Genomic DNA, 19,848 nt, shown 5'->3' with positions numbered 1-19,848 from the left:
TGTCTGTGCTCATCAGCGGCAGGCTGACTTTCACTTATCGAAGTGTAGAGCTCTCTTTGTTCAATATGTTTAGTGTTAGGTACCATTATTTATTACATCACTTTCGTTTTTAGAAGATATACTTGTGCATATGTTATAAACCAAGCATTTGTGCTCTAAGGCAGCTGGATGTACTGTAATATTTCTCATTATGCACCATGATTTCATGTACTCGGGCCTCCCTAGAAAATGAGATATCAGTCTCAGTGGGACTTAGATTAATAAAGATGCTTTATGATATCATACTGCTAAATAGTTCCTTGTTATAGTGTTCGTCCTCTGCTCAGTGGGCTGTAATGGAGCCAGCATGGGAAGTAAGCCCATCATTATGGCTGGTGCTTGTTTTTCTTTAAATTAAAATCTCTCTCATTACTTCAAAGGATGTTAAACCAATGAACTCTTTCAGTTTGAGTGACTTTCTGAATTCGATTTTTTTGTAGAGCTGATGTTTATTTGGTCTAAACACTGTATGCGTTACTGTTTTAATCACTAAAATAATACAACTGTAATGTTTTGACTGGAGGGTAAAGCATTAGGCTCCACATCCGCTGCTGACTTTACAATCTTTAATCCTAATAAAAGTGACAGCTGCTGGGACAGCGGGGCATTCACTGTCAGAGACATACCTCCTCAGGTGTGGCCACAAAGTTGATGGCGGTGTAGTAGCGGTCGTCCTCCTGTGACAGGCTGAAGGTGAACTGGTAGTCGATGAGGAGCGTGTCTGTTTGAAGTGATTGAGCCGGAGGTGTGGGTGTGGGGGAGCATGGAGGGGATTACAAAAGATGAAGAAGAATAGCTCGATCAGTCTAGTTTGAAAGTCACACAAGAGCATGTTTTCAGCCAGAGCTTGGGGCAAGAAATTATCCCCATAGAGTTTCTGTTTCAAAATTCTATTGACTTTCCAGGATGGACCCTGTGATTGTGATGGGCGTTCTTTGATGAAGGTCATGACAGAGATGATCATCTCAATACATGTGAGAGTTTACAAACACAAAGTCAGACGTGCACTTATCATGTGTGTCGCAACTTTCGACGTTTCTTTTTCTTTTTATAAACCAACTATCACAACCTAGAAACTTTAACAATCGATTCACAGTCACACGTTATTGATCTGCACAAGAAAACTAATTTCCACACTCCACACTGGCTGCCACTGTCCAACATTTTGTGATGTCTTCTTTGTTTTAAAATCAGTGTAGGAGGTAACACCTGCTACTGAGAAACATTTTAACACTTTAAAATTGCTGGTTTCCATACAAGAGCATGAACAATGGACATCTATGGAGCCTGCAACTGTATTTTACATTACTGCAAAACTAGAGAACACTGAGCTGAAAACCTGCAGATTAATTTCTGCCAGTCGACAAATCTGTTTTTTAACTTAACAGTTGGTATAGATGTAACTATACATGCAACTAGTGACAGAAGGAAACAAATTTTTCAATCATAACTAAATATGAAATAGAAAAACATTTGAGAAATGTAGAATTTAAGTTCCACTGCTGAAGTGAGTTGAGTCAGTTGTGAAATTGGAACAGTACAGAAGAAGGATCCACCGGGTCTACAGGTATTTATAGCTTCTTCTGGATTGTTAAGAAACAAGTTTGAATCAGTATAAAAGTGTTTGAAGACCGTGGAGGACAAAGTCAGTTCAACTTCATGTTGTGACAGCTCTATTATATTATAATATTTAGATATATTATATATATTTCTAATTATATTCTCCACAATCAGACTTAACAACAATGGTAATGTCAACAGATTCATCTGCAGTGTGCAGTTCTGTGTCCCTGGCAAGAGAAAAACAGGCTTTTTAAAAAGCTCTATTCACTTTCATCTGTGTCTCTCCTTCGATTTTTTTCACCTGTGACTTGTTTCTTAAAAAAAAAAAAAAAGAACAACACACAGTTTCTCCCTCAGCTGTTATTTTGTTAAACATAAAACTACTTGAGACCTACTTTGATTTAAGCTCCATGTAACTGTCTTAGCATTGACCTGAACAAAGAAGAGGAGTCAGGCCTCACAGAGCTTTCCTAGCCCCCCGTCCCACCTTCACTGAAGTTGGTAATTGGAATTCCACTTACAGTAGCATGTTCCTTTGAGGGGGTTGCCTTGGTAACGATTCTCGACTTCACACCTGAAAAAAAAAGGCGAAACAATGATGAATGGAAATAGGGCAAAAATGGGAGAAAGAGGACAGAAAGTGGAGCGAGACGAAGGTGAACTGGAGACGATTTAATTGCTGACGAGGGGGAAATCCTCACATCGCAGTGAGCGAAGCAAACACAGACGCTGGCTTGAGTCATGACATGTAGTCAGCTCACAGACACTGCAAAAATATTCGAAATTCAAAAATAGCCTCTTATTCGCACTGACTAACATTAATTGGTGAAAGTTTATCTCAGGTTTGTACTAGCTTTGAGGAAGCACTGTGGTAATGACGGCCAAAAATATAGCAGCAAACAGTAATGAACAGCTGCTGCTCTGCAGGACATAGTGGAGGTCTTCGCTTTAAATATCAACATATTGAAATGTGGCCTCTTCATCTCTATGATCAGCAATCAGTGCGACTTTGTAAACCTGTGAGAACCTTCTGAATGTTTGAATTCCTATTTTAGTAGCAGCCATAAGGCTTTGTGTTTGTCAGAAATTATTACGTTAACATCTAAGGTCTGCAGGTCAAAGTATAAATAAATAAAAGACAATATGAAGCACTTTTCAGTTCCATCAAAACTTTAGTGAGTCACAAATACTATAATGACAAAAAGAAAATTCAGATGGAGCCATTTTACTGAAGAACACTAAGATGTTTTAGTGACAGGATGTTCATGAAACTGCAGTCGCATCAGAAGTGAGGTGAGACAGAGGCAGGAAGGAGGAGGAGGATGGAGAGACGAGCGAGTGTCATAAAGTGTTAAACTCACAGGTGGCAGCGATCTCCTTTGATGCCCTTGGTGGTGCAGAAGCACTTGCCATTGTTGGGGTTGCACATGCTGGCGTGACCATTGCACTTGCAGGCTGAGCAAAAGACGAAATGTGAAATGTAACATTCAAGTGCCTCACTGAAAATCAGTAAAACATATTTATTCTTTACCTTTCATGACGATGTGTACAATATCTTGAGTCTTTATGATTTTGTACACGTCCTACAGGTACTAATGTAAATTATATAACACTGATATTTTACTAGACGTCAAATCGATATTTGTCTAAATGCCAAGACGCAGCCAGAATAACCCCTAAAACACATCTGGGTTTACTAGGTCTGTTCATGAGCCTTTCAACACCACCTTCACAGAACGTTCATACAATATATCTTATAATAAAAAGTTAATTGTATGTGTCCATAAAACCAATAAAAAAAAGCACTACTTGGGTTCAGTTCAGACAGGCTGTTCCTCCCAACCATCCCCCGTCTAGGTTTGTTTGTCGCTGCTGACGTTGGATTTAAGTCCCCCATGGCCTGTCCTTTTCAGAACCGCACCCCGAGAGGCCACATACTCAGAAATGCTGTTCACCGCATGGTCACAAACAACAGTGAGAGCAAACCTGTCTGCAACACTCTGTTGCACAGAAGTAACAGTCTTATTCTCCAAGGAAAGGACAAGGAGGACAGAACACATCCAGCTCTGACACAGGAGTTTACCTCCAGAGCCACATCTGTTCATAGAGGGGAACCCAGCTTTAACGCTGCATCTCACACATGAGCTCCAGCTCCTAACTCAACCTGAGGTGACTTTCCACATCCCACCGCACAGATTTAGAGGCTGGTAACAATCCATTATGATTGGTGATGTTGAAGACCTCGTTTATTGCACCTGCACCAACGTTAGCATTTCCAATCCTTTTCATTAACACTGTTAGTCATTTTGAAAATGACTTAACCTCCTGGTATAAACAGCTGGAAGATTTGTACAAATTGGAGGAACAATGTGGGACAGCTGGTGGAACAACAAGCCATATTCCGATTTTATCGTAATTTATGTACATTTATTTTCTAGATTATTTAGTTCATTAGCTCCTTTTTGAGGTTCTGACTGTACTTTTTATTAAAGCTTTTATTAATGCCTCTTGATCCAAACCGATGTAAATAATGTCATGATTAGTTGTGGAGTCAATCCTGCCTTTAATGTCCCTGAGGAACATAAACAACAAATGCATAATACTGTCAAGATGAAAATATGCAGAGAGACAGAGTTTGATTGGCTGTTGTTGAAGTAGAACCAAGTAAACACATATACAACAGGGACGTCTGGATTTAAAGCTAAAAAACAAATCAATTACACAAAACACACAGCGTGGCTGAAATATACTGGTGAGCTAAACTAAGCTAAGAACAACTGAATGAATGATTTGTTTTCTCATTGACTGACTGTCTGTATTAGCTGTAGAGCAAAGTAAATCTTTAATGTCCCACAGGAACATTTCATTGTTCAGCCAGGAATCAGGAAAAAGACCGACATAAAACTAAACTGTAAAATATTGACAAGTTAAATGAAGCCGTGCGCATAAAGACTGTCTGGTTGATTTAGGGCTGGACCGAATGACCCGTGGATACTCACGCTGACAGCTGCCCCCGTTGGTCGGATCTCCATAGAAGCCGGAGATGCAGCTTTCGCAGTGTCGGCCAGTTGTCAGGTCCTCGCATTTCTCACATACGCTCTCATTGACACACTGGCTGTGACCGTTGCACTGACAAGCTGCCAAATAGTAAACAAAGCTCATCACACACAAAAAGCAAAAAGTCTCTTTCTAAACTCACAGCCCCAGGCCCCAAACATGCACCAATGTGTAAATTAATTTAGTAAGTAGAGAATGTGATTCAGGCTTGGATCCGCATGAGGCCCTCACATGACAACAACCGTTCATTTGATATCCTCTTTGGCAGCCAGGTTGATTTGTCAAGATGACACAGACACAGAGATGCTGATCACTGACCAGTATCTGTCAGTTTCCAATTAGAATGAATCATCGAATGCATTTGCAAATAATCTGGTCGTTAGAGAATAAACTTTTTCAAGTTTCATTACGCAGGCACTTCAGCAATTTTACACATGAAAACAGTTCACTGGATACGAGGAGTGTTATTCAGCCAATAAACTGTTGCATAATGACTTATGTGGGTCTGAAGGGAGATGAGTTTGAGGGTGTTAAGATAATATGTAGTTGCATTTTGTACAGAAACTAAGATATCTGCAGCTCTTTTTGACCTGATTTTTTCTTTTAAATCACTTGTCACCATTTTACTTGAGTAAAAAAAGAACCAAATATGCATATGATTTCATTAAGCTGGAGGGGGGGACTTGCAAAAGACAGATTAAAATAAAAACAACACAACAGCAAAGGAGAGATCCTGACTTTTAGCCTAGAAGTAGCATTAGGTAGATTTCCAGCTATATCACACATAGACAAAGCGAACGCAGAGTGTCTCCTACCTGGACAGTGGATGAAGGACCAGTTGTATTTTGCCTCGCTCGGGCACATGCTGGCATTGAGGGCTGGCTGAGGGATAGCGGGAAGACCAGGCAGGGTGGATGGGGCCGGGACAGAAGTCTGGAAGGGCCCCCGGTACGAACCCTCAATGCACTGACCTTTGCCTGTGTTACTAGGGTCGGTGCACCAACCACAGCCCGGCTGGTCCAGACACTGGCCACATGTTCTGTACCCAGAGCAATTCTCCGCTGCACCAAAACACAACACTGGTTACACTGGGAGTGTCTTTGATGTTTTTAACTGCACACATAAACACAGTAGTCAATAAGTGGTGCATTTGATTATGTATCTTATTGGCTATTAGTAAGTGGGGGCCACCATTTTCAGTAACTTAATCATACCTACAACAAGCAACAGTTAATTCAGCTCATTCCAGCACAGTGGTTTTGTCCACCTGCTTCCTATATTTGCCTAGATTTGAATTCCTAACTCTCAGTCCTCAGGGTGCTTTATCTCACTATGGCTATAAGCAACAATTTGTACTTAATTGACCTGCCAGGTTAAATAAATGAAAACTGTTCTCTGCTGTGCTGCGCAAAAAAAACAAGTCATCAAACTATTAAACCAGATTATTAATCCCCATCTCATCTACCGGAGAGGGAAGAGCTTAATGTGCTCCGCTACATGCATGCAGCATACATTTAAAGATGCTCTGCTCCACAGAGCCACAGCTATTTCAAATGTTCTGTCTTCTTTTAGGGTATTTTTAAACCTGACGAAGACCGCTACATACGCCTGAGCGGCTGAGAAAATTAACTGCAACTGAAGCATTATGTACTTCAGATTAATGCTTTTATTTTCGTGTTTCCCTTTATCACAGATTGCAACTCATACATCCCGACACCTAGACATAGGTGGTTATACATGTGGCCGTTGCAACTTAATCTGAGGTTTAATAGTACGTTGCAACATTTGAAAGTGCTTTTGCAAAGTGCTTTTCTACAGCGGCACAGCAGCAATTTGTTTGGACTAAATAGGACAAGAACTGGGTAACCGGAATAACGAATGCACTGAGAGATTTGTGCACACTTAAAAGTAAACATTTTATGTAAAATCAATGCGCTTCGACCCAAGAGACGCTGAAAGCAGGGCTGCAAAGCAAAGGCTGCCAAAGGCTCTTACACTGAGGTATGACACGATCAATGATGCTCAAGTCAACTGATGAAAAGACATTATGGATTACAAAACAGACTCCAACAGAGGAGAGGAAGGTAATGCTTCAGTTTACTGATCCTTGATTTCCTCAGAGTGACTTTTGACTGTATTTTATTACTAATTATAGGGAAAGTGGGGGACATTTCAACCCAAGTAAATATTCATTCATTATTCATAGATTATCAGAACTTTTATCCACCATATATAAAGATACGCTTGGCTGTAAACAAGTGACAAGCTGCTGTGAACTACCTAAAACATACATTTTGAATTAAACATACTAAAAAATTACATACTTGGAAATTATGGCCACATAAAATAAAGGAGTTGAATAAATAATAAATACAAAAATCACACAAACAGAATAAGATATCTTACGTGGACAAGCGTTCATAGTGTACCACTCCATGCACTGCCCGAAGGGGAAGGAGGCCACGTAGGCGTTGGAGTCAACACACTGCTTCATGTTGCTGCACCACATGCACTCCGAGCTGCTGCTGGTGCATTCACTGCAGGTAGTTCTCATGGCGCACGGCGTCCGGCACTGCTTGGCACTGTGGTTGGCTGAGGAACATTTTCATTCTCAAACTTATTTTCTACAACCCATGGAGTTTGAATACATGTATTTTTAGCATGGATATCCCAGTGGGAGTCAAATCCCTTCTGGTAGTGCTGGTAGTAAAGCAGAAGAAATTCCATTTGACCTCATAACTGATGTAAAAAAAATATATTAGCAAAAGAACAACTTCTGGAAGATTCCCAACAGTCAGACTGGTTAGAATATGTCAAGATGTTTCAGATTTAGATATAGTGGAATGTAATCTTATGTTAACTGGTACTTTACTGACGTTAGGTTCAGAGGGCATGTATCGCTAACTAATGCCGGGTTTAGAGTAGACAATATCACTCTGGTAAGGAACTGGTCAACCCGATAGAAAAAATATAGAGGAGAGTTCATCATTCCTGCAACATTATCTCACCTTTGCATGTCAAGATTGGTCAGTGAGAAGGACTGCACATGATTAGAAAGATTCAGTTATTACTGTTTTATCCCACTGTACACTGCTGGGAACCCACCTGGTCGTTCGCACAGGCTGCCGTTCACAGGGTTGATGCAGGTTTGAGCTTTCAGTCCGCTGGACGCCGGCTCGGCCAGGTATCCACAGAACCCAGCATCACTCGGCTCCCCGGGCAGCCACTGCAGGGTGGTGTTGGTGAATGGCGACATATCCTCCCAGCACCAGTACGACACGTTAATTTTCCGGAGCCCCACCCAGGGCGTCACTGTGGCCTTGTACTGTAAAAACAAACAACGGAGAAACAAAGTGAAAACAAGGACTTTACAGGTTGTTTTTTCAGAAACTCTTCCTGCTGTAAAGATGGAGTCGACTACATCCGTTTGGATTCAAGGGGTTAAAAAAGAAACGACTGAGCATCCCAACTTAAGCACCAATAACTCCACAGCTAAAGAATTATGTGACATTTGATAAAAATCAGTGTTAGAAGCACATTGTGATAGCTGGATTTACAGTTAGCAATTACAAACTTACCCTGGTTGTAAGCAGCAACAAAAAAGAAACTGAAAGGTTTCATTTGTATTGACATAAATTCCACTGGATTGACTGAGAGGCAATAAAAGCAGCTTGACCTGAGAAGATCTGTTATCCATTCCATCTCTAATCAATGGCTATGGTGTAGCAGTAGTAGTAAACACAGAGAACTCAATCTTCCACAGACGTGAGTAGAATTACTGTTCCATTGGGATTTAATTGCATTTCTTATACTGATTGTTCCTGTCTGGAAATAGTTGGAACTACTAAACAGCACAAACAATTCCAATATAACATGGCAGGAACGCTGGCGTAACGTGCGTGGGTCTGTACAGAGTTTTATTGTTGAACGGGACAGTTTGTTATTCCAGAGTTGTTAGGCTTTAATTCTTCAGATAACCTGTAACCAGCAGAAGTGAATTTAGACCAACAGGGGGAATCATTTCATTAGTGTGACTTTCACACCGCCCAGACTGGTATGGTTTATCTTTTTTCTGATTTAGTTCCCACATTATATACGCCATGTGGTGCCTCCAGGGAACTTGTAGGATCATGAGTGGCTTACATTTTTTGCATGGGTGGTCGCAGTAGGAGAGGACAGTGTTGGCGCCTGCTGTGTGATGTATAAAGAAACTAAAGGGGAAATGCAGCTGGAAACGACAGCGTGTTTTATTGAAGTGCGGGGCGGTTCGTTATAGCTGTACTCTCACAGTGCTTTTGACACACTTGAGATTATGTAACACTCTTCAGTGAACCCGAGTGAAGACACATTCTAAAATATTTAGACAGAGTTAGATGTAATTAGGCCAATATTTTGAGTCCCAAAAAACATTTTTCCTCAACAGCATGAAACTCCAAGACTCTTATCTACAGTGCTTATTAAATCAGGAAAAGTGACAGCGTGAACCCAGTTTTAGCTCAGTGGCAACAATTTAAGGCTGCAACTAACAATTATTTTCATTATCCTTTATTCCGTTGGTTATGCTCTTAACTGACTGATTGACCGACTTATTGTTTAGTGTATAAAACACAAAGTGGCAGTAAAATGTCTTCAAAAACAAATACATTCAGCACTTACACAGTAAATGTACTGTATAATATGCTGCTTCTATCAGAAATGTATTTTCTACACTGTATATATGCATGGTGATAGCCAACACTGTCCATCTGTCCATCCTTCACATCTATCTGTAGATATGTGACCTGCATCTAATGAGATAAACAGCAGCTTGGGGTGGTCGGTCGATTGCCGGGATAGATTTCGGTGCATTTGCTCTAATGGAGCGAGTAAGAGATGTCTGAGCTCTGAGGAAAGAATCTGTTAATGGAAGATTTGTTTCATGCTCACTGGTCCAAAAATCGCAGACAAAATGAGCCCAACTAGAGCTCACCTGCTGATAAAAAGGACAAAATGACAAAGAGGGCAACAACTGCAAAGACACGCAACCGCGGGAGCACAACAGTCAATTTTTGGCCATAAATCAAAGACGGGGTTGTTTCTTCGTGTATTTGTCTGTCTTGGATCAGTGTGCCAGTTCTTTTTCTTATCTCGTCTGCCTCATCCTCTACTTGATGTCTATGAAGAGTACACGCTCATTACCATCATGCTCATTATGTGCAGCTCCTTCAGGACAAAGTCCACCTTCTTCTGTGTGGTCAGTGAGGCCAGAACAGCGTTGTGGCTCCTGCAGGCCAGCTTGGCGTTGTCGTACGAGTCTTTGGCGGTGATGAACTTTAAACAGGAGTTGCCCACCAGATGCCAGCTTTCACCGCATACGTTCTCTGCAATGGAGAGAACAGGAGCGTTTGTGACGCACGTATACATGTGGAGCACCAGCAGACACGGCAGCTGAGAAATATGTTGCATGTGATATGACTTCTGATATAGACATCCACAGTTACCTGGCAGGGAGATGCACTCCTGGTTGCGAGGTTCCCACTGACAGTTCTGGTCCACAGCGCAGCTCTTACAGCTGGTTTTCTTGTTGCACACATAAGAGGGGTTGTCTCTGGGGCACACATCATATTCCCCAATGGCCCCCTGGGAAGAAACACAAATAATGGGCATAAACTCTTAGTACTAAATGATTAAACTGCCTGTGGTACGAATAACATCTGTTTCTGAAACATTTTATGAAGACGACCCCAGCAAGTTTAGATTTTCATTGACAAAGATTTAAATGTGTTAAATAGGGACAAAGAACCTTATGAACAAGATTTTATCTTAATGAAGCCACAGCTATTCGAATAGACAGTGAGGTTATCACCAGTGTTAGATAATCAAATCCCTGCAGTCACGAAGGGAATCCTTATTTATCAAACATTTTGGAGACAAGCGCAGATAAGAGTGCTTGAGGACACACACAAACTGTCTCTGAGTGCCTGACAGCATCGCATGAGCAGTAATTTAACCACAGATTTATAAATCAGATGCAGAGTTGGAAACAAGAACATGCTTCATAAGTTCTTTATTTATTGTTATTTAAATTTTACATGTACCAGTAGCTCTTGGATGAAATGAAGTAAGAAAAGGGAAAAGTTGTTGCAACATTTTTGTATCTAATTCTAAATATCTGGATGAATTTGGGGTGAACTTGTGCTTCAAAGAGTCTATAACTGTTTAAGATCCTGAAGGAGAAGACTTATTTTGTCTAAAACATTTTTGCTTGTCTGACAACAAAGACTCTTTTAATGTAACACAGAACATTCAACACCAGCGTTGTTCTAAAGAAACTAACTCTCTACGAATGCATTTCCCTGCTTCTCACATCCTCATACAGCTGGTTTAACTGAGGGGATGAATGAATGGTATAAATTTTCTTTGACATTTATGAAGGGAGGAGGCTGGCAACCTTAAACTGCCACATGTGGCTTCGCAGTCAGCTGTGATGTCCCTTTATCCTCTCGGTGCTGTTCGAGCTGGCAGTGTCATTTTTCTTACCGTAGCAGAGGTGCAGTTGCTTCCCAGAGAAACACACTGAGATGAACACCACTGGCAGCCATTGGTGTTGGCAGTGCAGCTGTAGCAGTCAGTATACTGGTCACACCTCTCGTTATCAGCATCTGAAGATTGGAAAACAGATAAAATATAATTACATAACCTAACTTAAGCCTTTACTACTACTGACAAATCTACAGTTTCAACAACTTCTTATTGAGAATCTGACCAACCACCCTAAAATGAAAGCACAGTGCGTTTGTTTAGTCCTTATTTGTTTCCTACACAACTATTGAAGTAATTCAGATTCTACCAGACTAGTCAACATTTCGTGGACATGAGGTTTCATCTGGAGAAACTGGGGCAGGGTGACTGCCAGACAGCAGAAGAGCAGAGGGCCTCTCTGGTATTAAATGCGCCTGAGAGATGTCCCAGGGCGCAGTTTCCATCTGCTGGCACTTCTGTAGATGTCGGCACCAGAAAATGAGACCGGTGGAGCTAAGGATTTTTTTTTTTCGTGATAAATAGCAAACAGCAAATGGAAGAGAATTCTCTGTAGGAAGTGGAAAGACCTGGCTGAACTCTCCCTGTCGAATCCAACACACACACACACACACACACACACACACACACACACACACACACACACACACACACACACACACACACACACACACACACACACACACACACACACACACACAGGGCAGTAGGACCTCAGGACTGGGACACACTGACATTTATAAAGAAAAAGGAAATGTGAAGTGTTTATAGGACACATCTATCTATGGGACACACTGCTGCACACATTTAGGTGTAGCTAAAAATTGGTATAATTAAAAATATGTTTTCCCATTTATTTAATTTATTAATTCATTAATTAGTTTATAAATATCAGCACAGCAAAAGTGTCCGGTTTTGTCTGTGAAATGTCAGAAAATTGTTTAAAAAATACCAAACACTTTTGATCGTGTTATGCTCAACTAAGATCAACTAAGCAGCCGATTGTGGTTAAGCAACAATCACACACAGAGAAAAGACAGCAGCTGGTTAGTTCCTCTTCTGAAGAGGCATGAAGGCCACGTTTTAGACATTTTGAAACACACACCATGGTGACACATTTTGTGCCATTTTTCGCTCTTTGATGTGCAAGACTGCGTTGGCAGTCCGTGACAAACAAGCTGTTTCTGACAGTCTATGCATCTCATCTGACATCAGTGTTGTGAATGCAGATGAGTTCTGCAGACACTCACGAAAAGCAGCAAGAATCTAAAATCGTGGCATTATGTTCACATGGCAGACGTGTACAGGACACAGTGGTGGCACCTACATGATCTTGTATTACAGGAGGCTGGAAGCTGCTGCTGTTCGGTTCCCAGAGTGTTGCTCTCCCAAGGCAAACACGTCCCCTGGGTGTTGTTCCAGACACAGTGGATTCCAGGCCAGCCCTGCATGCAGGACGCTAGGCTGGAGAAGGCCGAGCAGCTGGGCGAGGTGTACATGAGGACATCGCTCAGCAGCAGGCTGTTGAAGCCACCGAACACGTGCATCACACTGCAGAACAAAACAAAACAAAACAGAAGATGTTAGAGGACGAGGGCAGTAAGAGCAGGGAAGGAATTCACAAAGTACAGTAAGAGGATCTGATTTCTAACCTACAATTCTCCCCAGTTAAAGCAAGAGAAGCTTAAACCAAGGAGTCTTCCTCTTTCTGTGGGCTTACAACTCTGCTAAATCCCCAAGAGCAGCTCTCTTCCTGCACCGACACACCTGACGGACCCCTCTGCTGTGCATTTGAGTGAATGTGTGTTTGGATGCCAGGTTCAGGGCATTTTTGAACATCTTTCTTCTCTGGCCTTTGTTCAGCTGCTGGGATTACTTTGCTAGTGCGAGGTCATGTGTATGTGAGCGCTGGTGGCACCGGCTGTGCAGGGTGGATGGGTAATTTGCACCAGTCTAATCAAAAGTCCTCTCGGATCATAGAGGGCACACTTCAAACTGCTCGCTCTGGATGTCCTGCTGTGTGAACGGATCAAAAGGAGGAGAATGTGGGAGTCTAGCAGAGGACCACATCAGTTAGCTGCTTTCTTTCTCATTTAAAATACTTTAGTCACAGCAGAGAAGCAGAGGAGAACTGATATTCATCTGAAACGCCTTCGTCCGCCTCGGTATGATGAAGGTGAATGAAATTTCTTCTGTGGTGCTAAAAACTGAAAATCACTTAAAAATCCGAAGCAAAATCTCTTTCCATGAACAACAATTGGTTGTTTTGGTACAAAGTAGTTTCAAGCCTCACAACCAGGAGGTTCCTGGCTTGATTCCAGAGTGGTTGACAAGAGCTTTTCTGATTGGATGTGTTCTCGTGGGTTTTCTATTTTTCTCCCAGAGTTCAGAAACATGAAGTAGTTACATGCAGGTTAACCGCTGAATCTAAATTGGCTAAAGCAGAGAGTTGTTGCAAGATCGAGGTCGAGGTCGAATACATATATTTAAAAAATGTATAAGTAGTGGTGCAAGACCATCGTCCTTATAAAGTGGAAAAGCTTACATAGAATTTCTAAATCAACTTGAAGGCAAAGTAAAGATGGGGGTTATGTACGGTAAGTGTCGTGTTTGCTCAATATTCCACAGGACGCCTCCTTCACATGGCTGTTTTAATCTCAGAGAAACGTCTGAGTGCATTTTCGCAGTCTTTGCTAAATTTGACCAATTTCCTTCAAAGTGCATTTTCCATTTTTTCCCTCACTATTATGTATGTTATTATTTTCTTTTCAAATCTTAAAGCTAAGTGCATTTGATTTTTTTCATTGCAAAGCAAAATGTTCTAAAGTTGAATATTACAGCGATTTCAATGAATCTGAATTTGACCAATTAACGAATGAGTGTAAGAACCAACTCTTAACTGCTCCTGACAAACAGGGGTCATCGGTGAGGACCTACTTGAACACGGCTGGCGATTCATGTTAATATTTGATGCGTTCTCTACAACAGGATGTATAGTTTGTTAGTATGGATCACTGCGTCTGGCTTTGGTGGCGGTGGAGATAATGTCTGATGAGTCATCCCGTCTGGTCATAGCTCCATACCCATCACATTTTACTCATGCTGCCGACTAATAATAAAATGTCATGTATGAATGCACAAAGGATTCTTTTCCAAGGTAACAAGGTTTTGGCTTTTTCAGTCACACTGTCTCCGTCTCTGTCGGTGGGCTGTGAATGTTTGTCTTCTTCTTATTATTCTTATACTGCTGTTCACTTTGCAGCAGGCTGGGCTGAAGTCTCAAATTCACTTTTTATAAACTTTCATAAAATTACCTCACTTACAGTCAATCATAACTCTTAACAGTATTTTTTATATATTAGACAATGAGAATAATAAAACATCACAACTAACAAACTCAAGCATAATATCTGAATCAAGATGGGCAGAGATGTAATTGAAGTCATTCAGTTTCAGCTCTATGCTACAATACGTGGATTGCATTTTGCATTTTTACCTCTATTGTGTTTGTCCCTCATCAAACAAGTGGTAGAACCGAACGGTCTCATCCCTCAAAGCAACGTGTTGATTCTAACAACTTTTCTATCAGAAAGTCTATAGTCAATACACAACTCTATTCTCGGCTTTCAGTTTAGTGTGATACAGTTTCTCCTTCAATTTCCTCCACAGAATGTGTGACGTTTGCAGATTTTTCCTAGAACTACGTTCCAAGTGAACAGATATGTGACAAAGACAGAGAAACAGTTACTTTAAAAAGTCCCACGATGTCAACCCAAATCATTTTATATCTGATAGGCATAAAACTTATTAGAACTCATTTATTTCAGTTTTAGTTTGAGTTTTAATTAGACTGTGTTGAATTCCTTCCTTCCTTCCTCTTACATGCTCAATAATAAACATTTAGCAGAATCAAAACTCACAGAGGAACTAACATTTCTAAAAGTAGAATTCATGGCAGAGCAACTGTACTCGATAAAGTCAGATAGTATTTTGGTTTTCATTTTGTTTAGTATGCAGCTTTTCCTATAATTATCCATAACGCCTTTGTTGTGAAGCATCTATATTTAAGAGGTGAATAAAAGATTACCCGTCACTGAAGACTGCAGAGTGCCCAAAACGATTGACATCATGGTTGAGGTCAGGTCGAGGCAACACGGTCCACTCATCACATGCTGGAATGAAAAAACAAAACAAACACACACATCAGACTTTGAACAGCTCATATATTCATGTCAGTGGTAAAATTACCTTAAAGCATTTGAAAGAAGCCAATTCATTAAATATAATCTCATACATTGACTATGAGTGAATGAATGACTACACAGGAACGTCTGCTGTTGCTGTGTTGAGTTTTCTTGCTCCTGGAGGAGGAACTCAGTTGTTATGGCAGAAATCAGTTTCTTATTTATTCCATTAATCGTTGTAATGCTCCACGTTTATCTCAGGACCATTCTGAGGTCACATGTGGCCCGCTTTTGACCACAATACTGACCTGACATCTCACCAAATCAATCATTACTGGGCAAAAAGACGACTAAATGTGGCGATAGATTCTCTAAGGTAGTTTCTATGAAGTGTCGACCTCTCATGAGTCTGTCAAAACAAAACGATAAACAAAGAACCACTGTGTGCCTGAAAGTCACAGCTGCTGGAACAGAGAAGTGTGACTGCAGTACATCACCTTCACTCAGTACAATGCAGTGCAAGTCATCATGGTTTCCCAGAGGAGAGAGTGACAACTGTGAGGGCTCCTCATTCACAGGCACACACTGCCCTCTGGTGTCAAAGCCCAATACTGCAGGTGGTGTGGTGCATTGCCCCTCGAAGTGGAGATTTATTACGACACCATCTACCAATGTCAGGACAGCGGACGGCCCTTAAATTCTACGCTCTAATTGAGTTCAGCCTGTTAAGGAGGGGCAATTAGTCCACGACGTGCCGCCCGTCTCGACTGTAATTACCAGACAATTACGGAGCTGATGCTGCTGACACCGACCCTGCAGCTGGCTGGTGAGGGTGGGGGTGGGTGGCGGAGGAAAAAAGAGTCTGCGAGTCTTTTCTGTCCAATTACAAAATCATACAGAGGATGAGGAGTGTCAGAGAGGAGCGAGATGTCAGTGCAGAGGGAGGGGGGGAGAAAAGTTTGACTTAAATACAAATTCTCAGAGGAAAATAATTTGATTTTAGTGGCGACGAGTTTGAGATGAGGAAGTCTGATTATGCCAATCAAGTGAGTACATGTGTATTAATGGGACACTACGCCAAGAACTACACTGATGTGACACCTCTACATGTGCTGCTGCCACTTCCACCATCATCTGTTCTTAACGCCACTGCGATGAGCATAAAAACAGGGTTTACTGGCCATATTTCAATTCTTACATGCAACTCTCATGAACAAAAGCTGGTTGCACAGGAGGGGGTGCTTGTGCCCCTGACACTGTAATTCCGCTGCCTGTCAATCATCTCCATAATGACAGAGAAAAACAGAATGTCCTCGGGCCATTTCATGGCCTGCAGGGAATTCTCCCTCCCATCCAGACAGACTGAAAGCCTCCCGTTAATGAGCAGCTTATGACAGCGCTGCGGAAGGAGGCCGACTCAATTTACAACGTTTGCAGGCAGCTGACAAAATGAGGATGTCAGGATGGTTTCTGATGAAGCTGTGCTAACATCTATTAGGACATATCAGAGGACTTTAAATTGGATTATACACTGCACGTCCAAAAAAATAAAGTCACACCCTCTAATATTTCGTTGAACCACCTTTAGCTTTGATTACAGCACATTCACCGTGACATCAATTCAATGAGCTTCTGCAGTGTCTCAACATTTATTCTCGTCCAGAGTTGCATTCATTTTTCGCCAAGATCTTGTTTTGATGATTTAAGAGTCGGACGCTGCACAAAGTCTTCTCCAGCACATCCCAAAGATTCTCAATGGGGTTAAGGTCCGGACTCTGTGGTGGCCAATCCATCCTTCCTGAACCACTCTTTTACAGTTTGAGCCCGATGAATCCTGACACTGTCATCTTGAAATATGCCCGTGCCATGAGGGAATTTAAGAGTTTGTTTATATATATTAAAAAGTATAGTCTGAACATACAAGGTATAAGTCACACTCATGTGTGACTTATACTTATATGGGCATTATAACAGTTAAATTCTTCTAATTATAGGATTTCCATCACATTTTGGAACCTGGCTGCTGTATCTGTAATTTAAAGGCACTCTTAACTTGCTCCATAGAGGAAAATGTTTACATGAACATCACTGCATGTACTGTGGATATTACTGTGTGCAGGACACAGCACTGCACTGCTAGAAAACTAAACACCGTATTGTTATGAGACTTTCGTCTGAACGTGTGCTGTGGTTTACTGCTCATGTACACCAAGTTGCGACATTTGACCTTCTGTTGCTCCAGTGGAGCTGCTCACTGCGCATCAACAAAACGCTGTGGTTGTACTGAGCAGCTCCCAGGTGTGTGTGTGTGTGCGAGTTTGTGTTTGTGACTGTATGAATGCAAAGCAGCTCAGTGCAGAGAACAAAAATGATGCATGCTCAGCAGAAGGGAGGTTGGGAAAGCAGACTGTACAAGCTGCTGCTGTTGTGTGTGTGTGTGTGTGTGTGAGATACTGACCCAGACTGTAGGCTAGGAAATCTGAGGAAAAGCACTTGGCGCCGTGGCTCATGGACGTGTCGTTGTGTGTGTTTCCTCCGAATACCAACATTGTCCCGCTCACTATCACCGCTGTGTGGAGGTAGCGGAAGAAGCCACTGTCTCTCAGAATGGTCCTGCACAGACACACAGAGCCGTTTCTTACACATCTGTTACTATCAGACAAGAAATCGGGTCATTTACAGAGCTTCATCTGTTCAGATAATCCCTGCACGCTGCACGGGCAACTGTTCCTGTCACCGATATACAAACACGCTCTTTTTGTTTACATTTTCATTCCTTACATTGTCTTTGCTCACTGTCGTCTCCATTACCTCACCATTGCTTTGACTGACACTAAATCACGTTCTCGATCTTACAGAGTACAGCACCCCTCAGTTTTTAATGCTTCCTAATAAAGATAAAACAAGTCTGAAAACTAAACAGATACTTCCCCACAACATTTGTGTGTGTCACTAAACAAAGACACTCACCACTTCCTTTTGTCCACATCAAACTTGTACAGGTCTCCAGCGAGGCCATACTTGTTGGCACTGAAGGCCTTGTAGCCTCCATGGATGTAGATGGCTCTGGTACCGGGGTCAAAAACACTGCTATGGCCATAGCCACCCTGGACCAGTGCACCGTCAGTAGACACCATGCTCCATGCGTTCTTGGCTGAAGGGTCACACACACATACACACATCTTTCACTCAGCAATACAAAATTAGCTTTAAGGTGTCATTAGTGGAATAAAATACCAAAAAAGAGAGTGTCAGAGTCAGAGAGTGTTTTGAAGTTATCATGGTTTTATACAGTGTTTTGTTGGTGACAGAAATTTTAATTTAATTGAATTTAATGTAAATCTTTGTTATATTGCTTCTAAATTGCATCAAAAGTAAGAAAGTAGCATCAGACCAGATCAGACTTTACTGGTGATCAGTGAGGGAATGACTTTCATTTGTGAACAATTTCAGAGAAGCACTCTCGTCTGTCGGCCACAACTGCAGGTTAATTCATCCCATTTTCTCAGACAGATTGGCTTTTAAAAGACAACAAGACCTTTTAATGAAGTCTGGTTTTCCTGCCAACGAGCACAGTGAGTTAGATGGAAACACCACCAGCGTCCAAAACCCTCTTAATTTCGTGTTGTTATAAACACAGACCTGCACGTGCAACCTACCGATGTTGTACTCCTGCACCTGGCTGATGTAACCGTACAGAGGGCAGTGTCCAAACAGAACCAGCATGACAGGACTGGCTCCCTCCTGGACGGGAGGAACAATATGAGCTGAATGTCCCACCACAGCATACTGGTCCTTGGCACGTGGACTGAGGAGGACCCAGGTCTGGTTCTGGATGTGGAAAACCCACAGCTGGCTGGAGACGTTTCCTGTGGAGTCAATCTTTCCTCCGTACATGTAGATCTTCCCCTGGTAGAAACCAACACGAATATGTGGTGAAACTTAGGTAAAAAATACAGCCACAGCAAGAAAGAAAGAGATTTTTTTAAAAGGAGGGTTGAGAGATTCACCGTTTGTCCTCCAACTATCAGTGGTGTCAAAGGCTGATTGTGAACTGCGATACTCTTTTTACCCCCTGAATGAACCAAAGCCGGGCACAGTTTCACAGTGATGAGTCTCATTCTAATGAAACCTAATAAAGTTTCTTCAAACCAACAAAACCCAGCAGGGATCATCCAAGAAATATTCAAATCCTTGGGTATTAATAACCTTCCAGCTGTCCTTGAGTTTTGAATAATAACTCCAGTTTATTATTATTCCCTGACCTGTGCCTCGTTTCCTACAAAATAATTCCCCCTCTGAAAAAGCTAAAGGCAGCTTGGAGGACAGACAGAATAACGGTATCTTGATATTAGGAGCCTGGCATTTTATTATTTTGATTTCATACCACAGTAAACACGGGTAAAATACATGAATGCACTTCATGATACTCAGTCTGAAAACCAGAGGAGGAGGAAAAGTCTTTATTTCATCCTACTAGTCAAAA

The 19,848-nt window shown here is 41.6% G+C and overlaps 1 protein-coding gene across 2 annotated transcripts in view; it reads right to left on the bottom strand.

Annotated features, from left to right (window-relative positions):
* The window catches only part of atrn (attractin), a 104,542-nt gene that overhangs the window by 65,212 nt on the left and 19,482 nt on the right, over positions 1 to 19,848 (bottom strand). For both annotated transcript variants that reach the window (XM_026339108.1, XM_026339107.2), the window contains exons 8-22: positions 19,022 to 19,271; positions 18,333 to 18,516; positions 17,821 to 17,975; positions 15,266 to 15,350; positions 12,506 to 12,729; positions 11,179 to 11,300; positions 10,140 to 10,278; positions 9,838 to 10,019; positions 7,765 to 7,984; positions 7,066 to 7,251; positions 5,475 to 5,720; positions 4,602 to 4,739; positions 2,964 to 3,057; positions 2,124 to 2,176; positions 666 to 760 (exon numbers count right to left, since the gene is read on the bottom strand). In XM_026339108.1, coding sequence (XP_026194893.1) covers positions 666 to 760; positions 2,124 to 2,176; positions 2,964 to 3,057; positions 4,602 to 4,739; positions 5,475 to 5,720; positions 7,066 to 7,251; positions 7,765 to 7,984; positions 9,838 to 10,019; positions 10,140 to 10,278; positions 11,179 to 11,300; positions 12,506 to 12,729; positions 15,266 to 15,350; positions 17,821 to 17,975; positions 18,333 to 18,516; positions 19,022 to 19,271 — 2,373 coding nt within the window. The remainder of the gene's footprint in view (positions 1 to 665; positions 761 to 2,123; positions 2,177 to 2,963; positions 3,058 to 4,601; positions 4,740 to 5,474; positions 5,721 to 7,065; positions 7,252 to 7,764; positions 7,985 to 9,837; positions 10,020 to 10,139; positions 10,279 to 11,178; positions 11,301 to 12,505; positions 12,730 to 15,265; positions 15,351 to 17,820; positions 17,976 to 18,332; positions 18,517 to 19,021; positions 19,272 to 19,848) is intronic.

The sequence above is a fragment of the Anabas testudineus genome, chromosome 22 (genome assembly GCF_900324465.2).
Source record: "Anabas testudineus chromosome 22, fAnaTes1.2, whole genome shotgun sequence".
In the NCBI taxonomy this organism is placed as follows: domain Eukaryota; kingdom Metazoa; phylum Chordata; class Actinopteri; order Anabantiformes; family Anabantidae; genus Anabas; species Anabas testudineus.
Note: the sequence above shows the minus strand (reverse complement) of the source record. Positions and strands in the feature narration are given on the sequence as shown.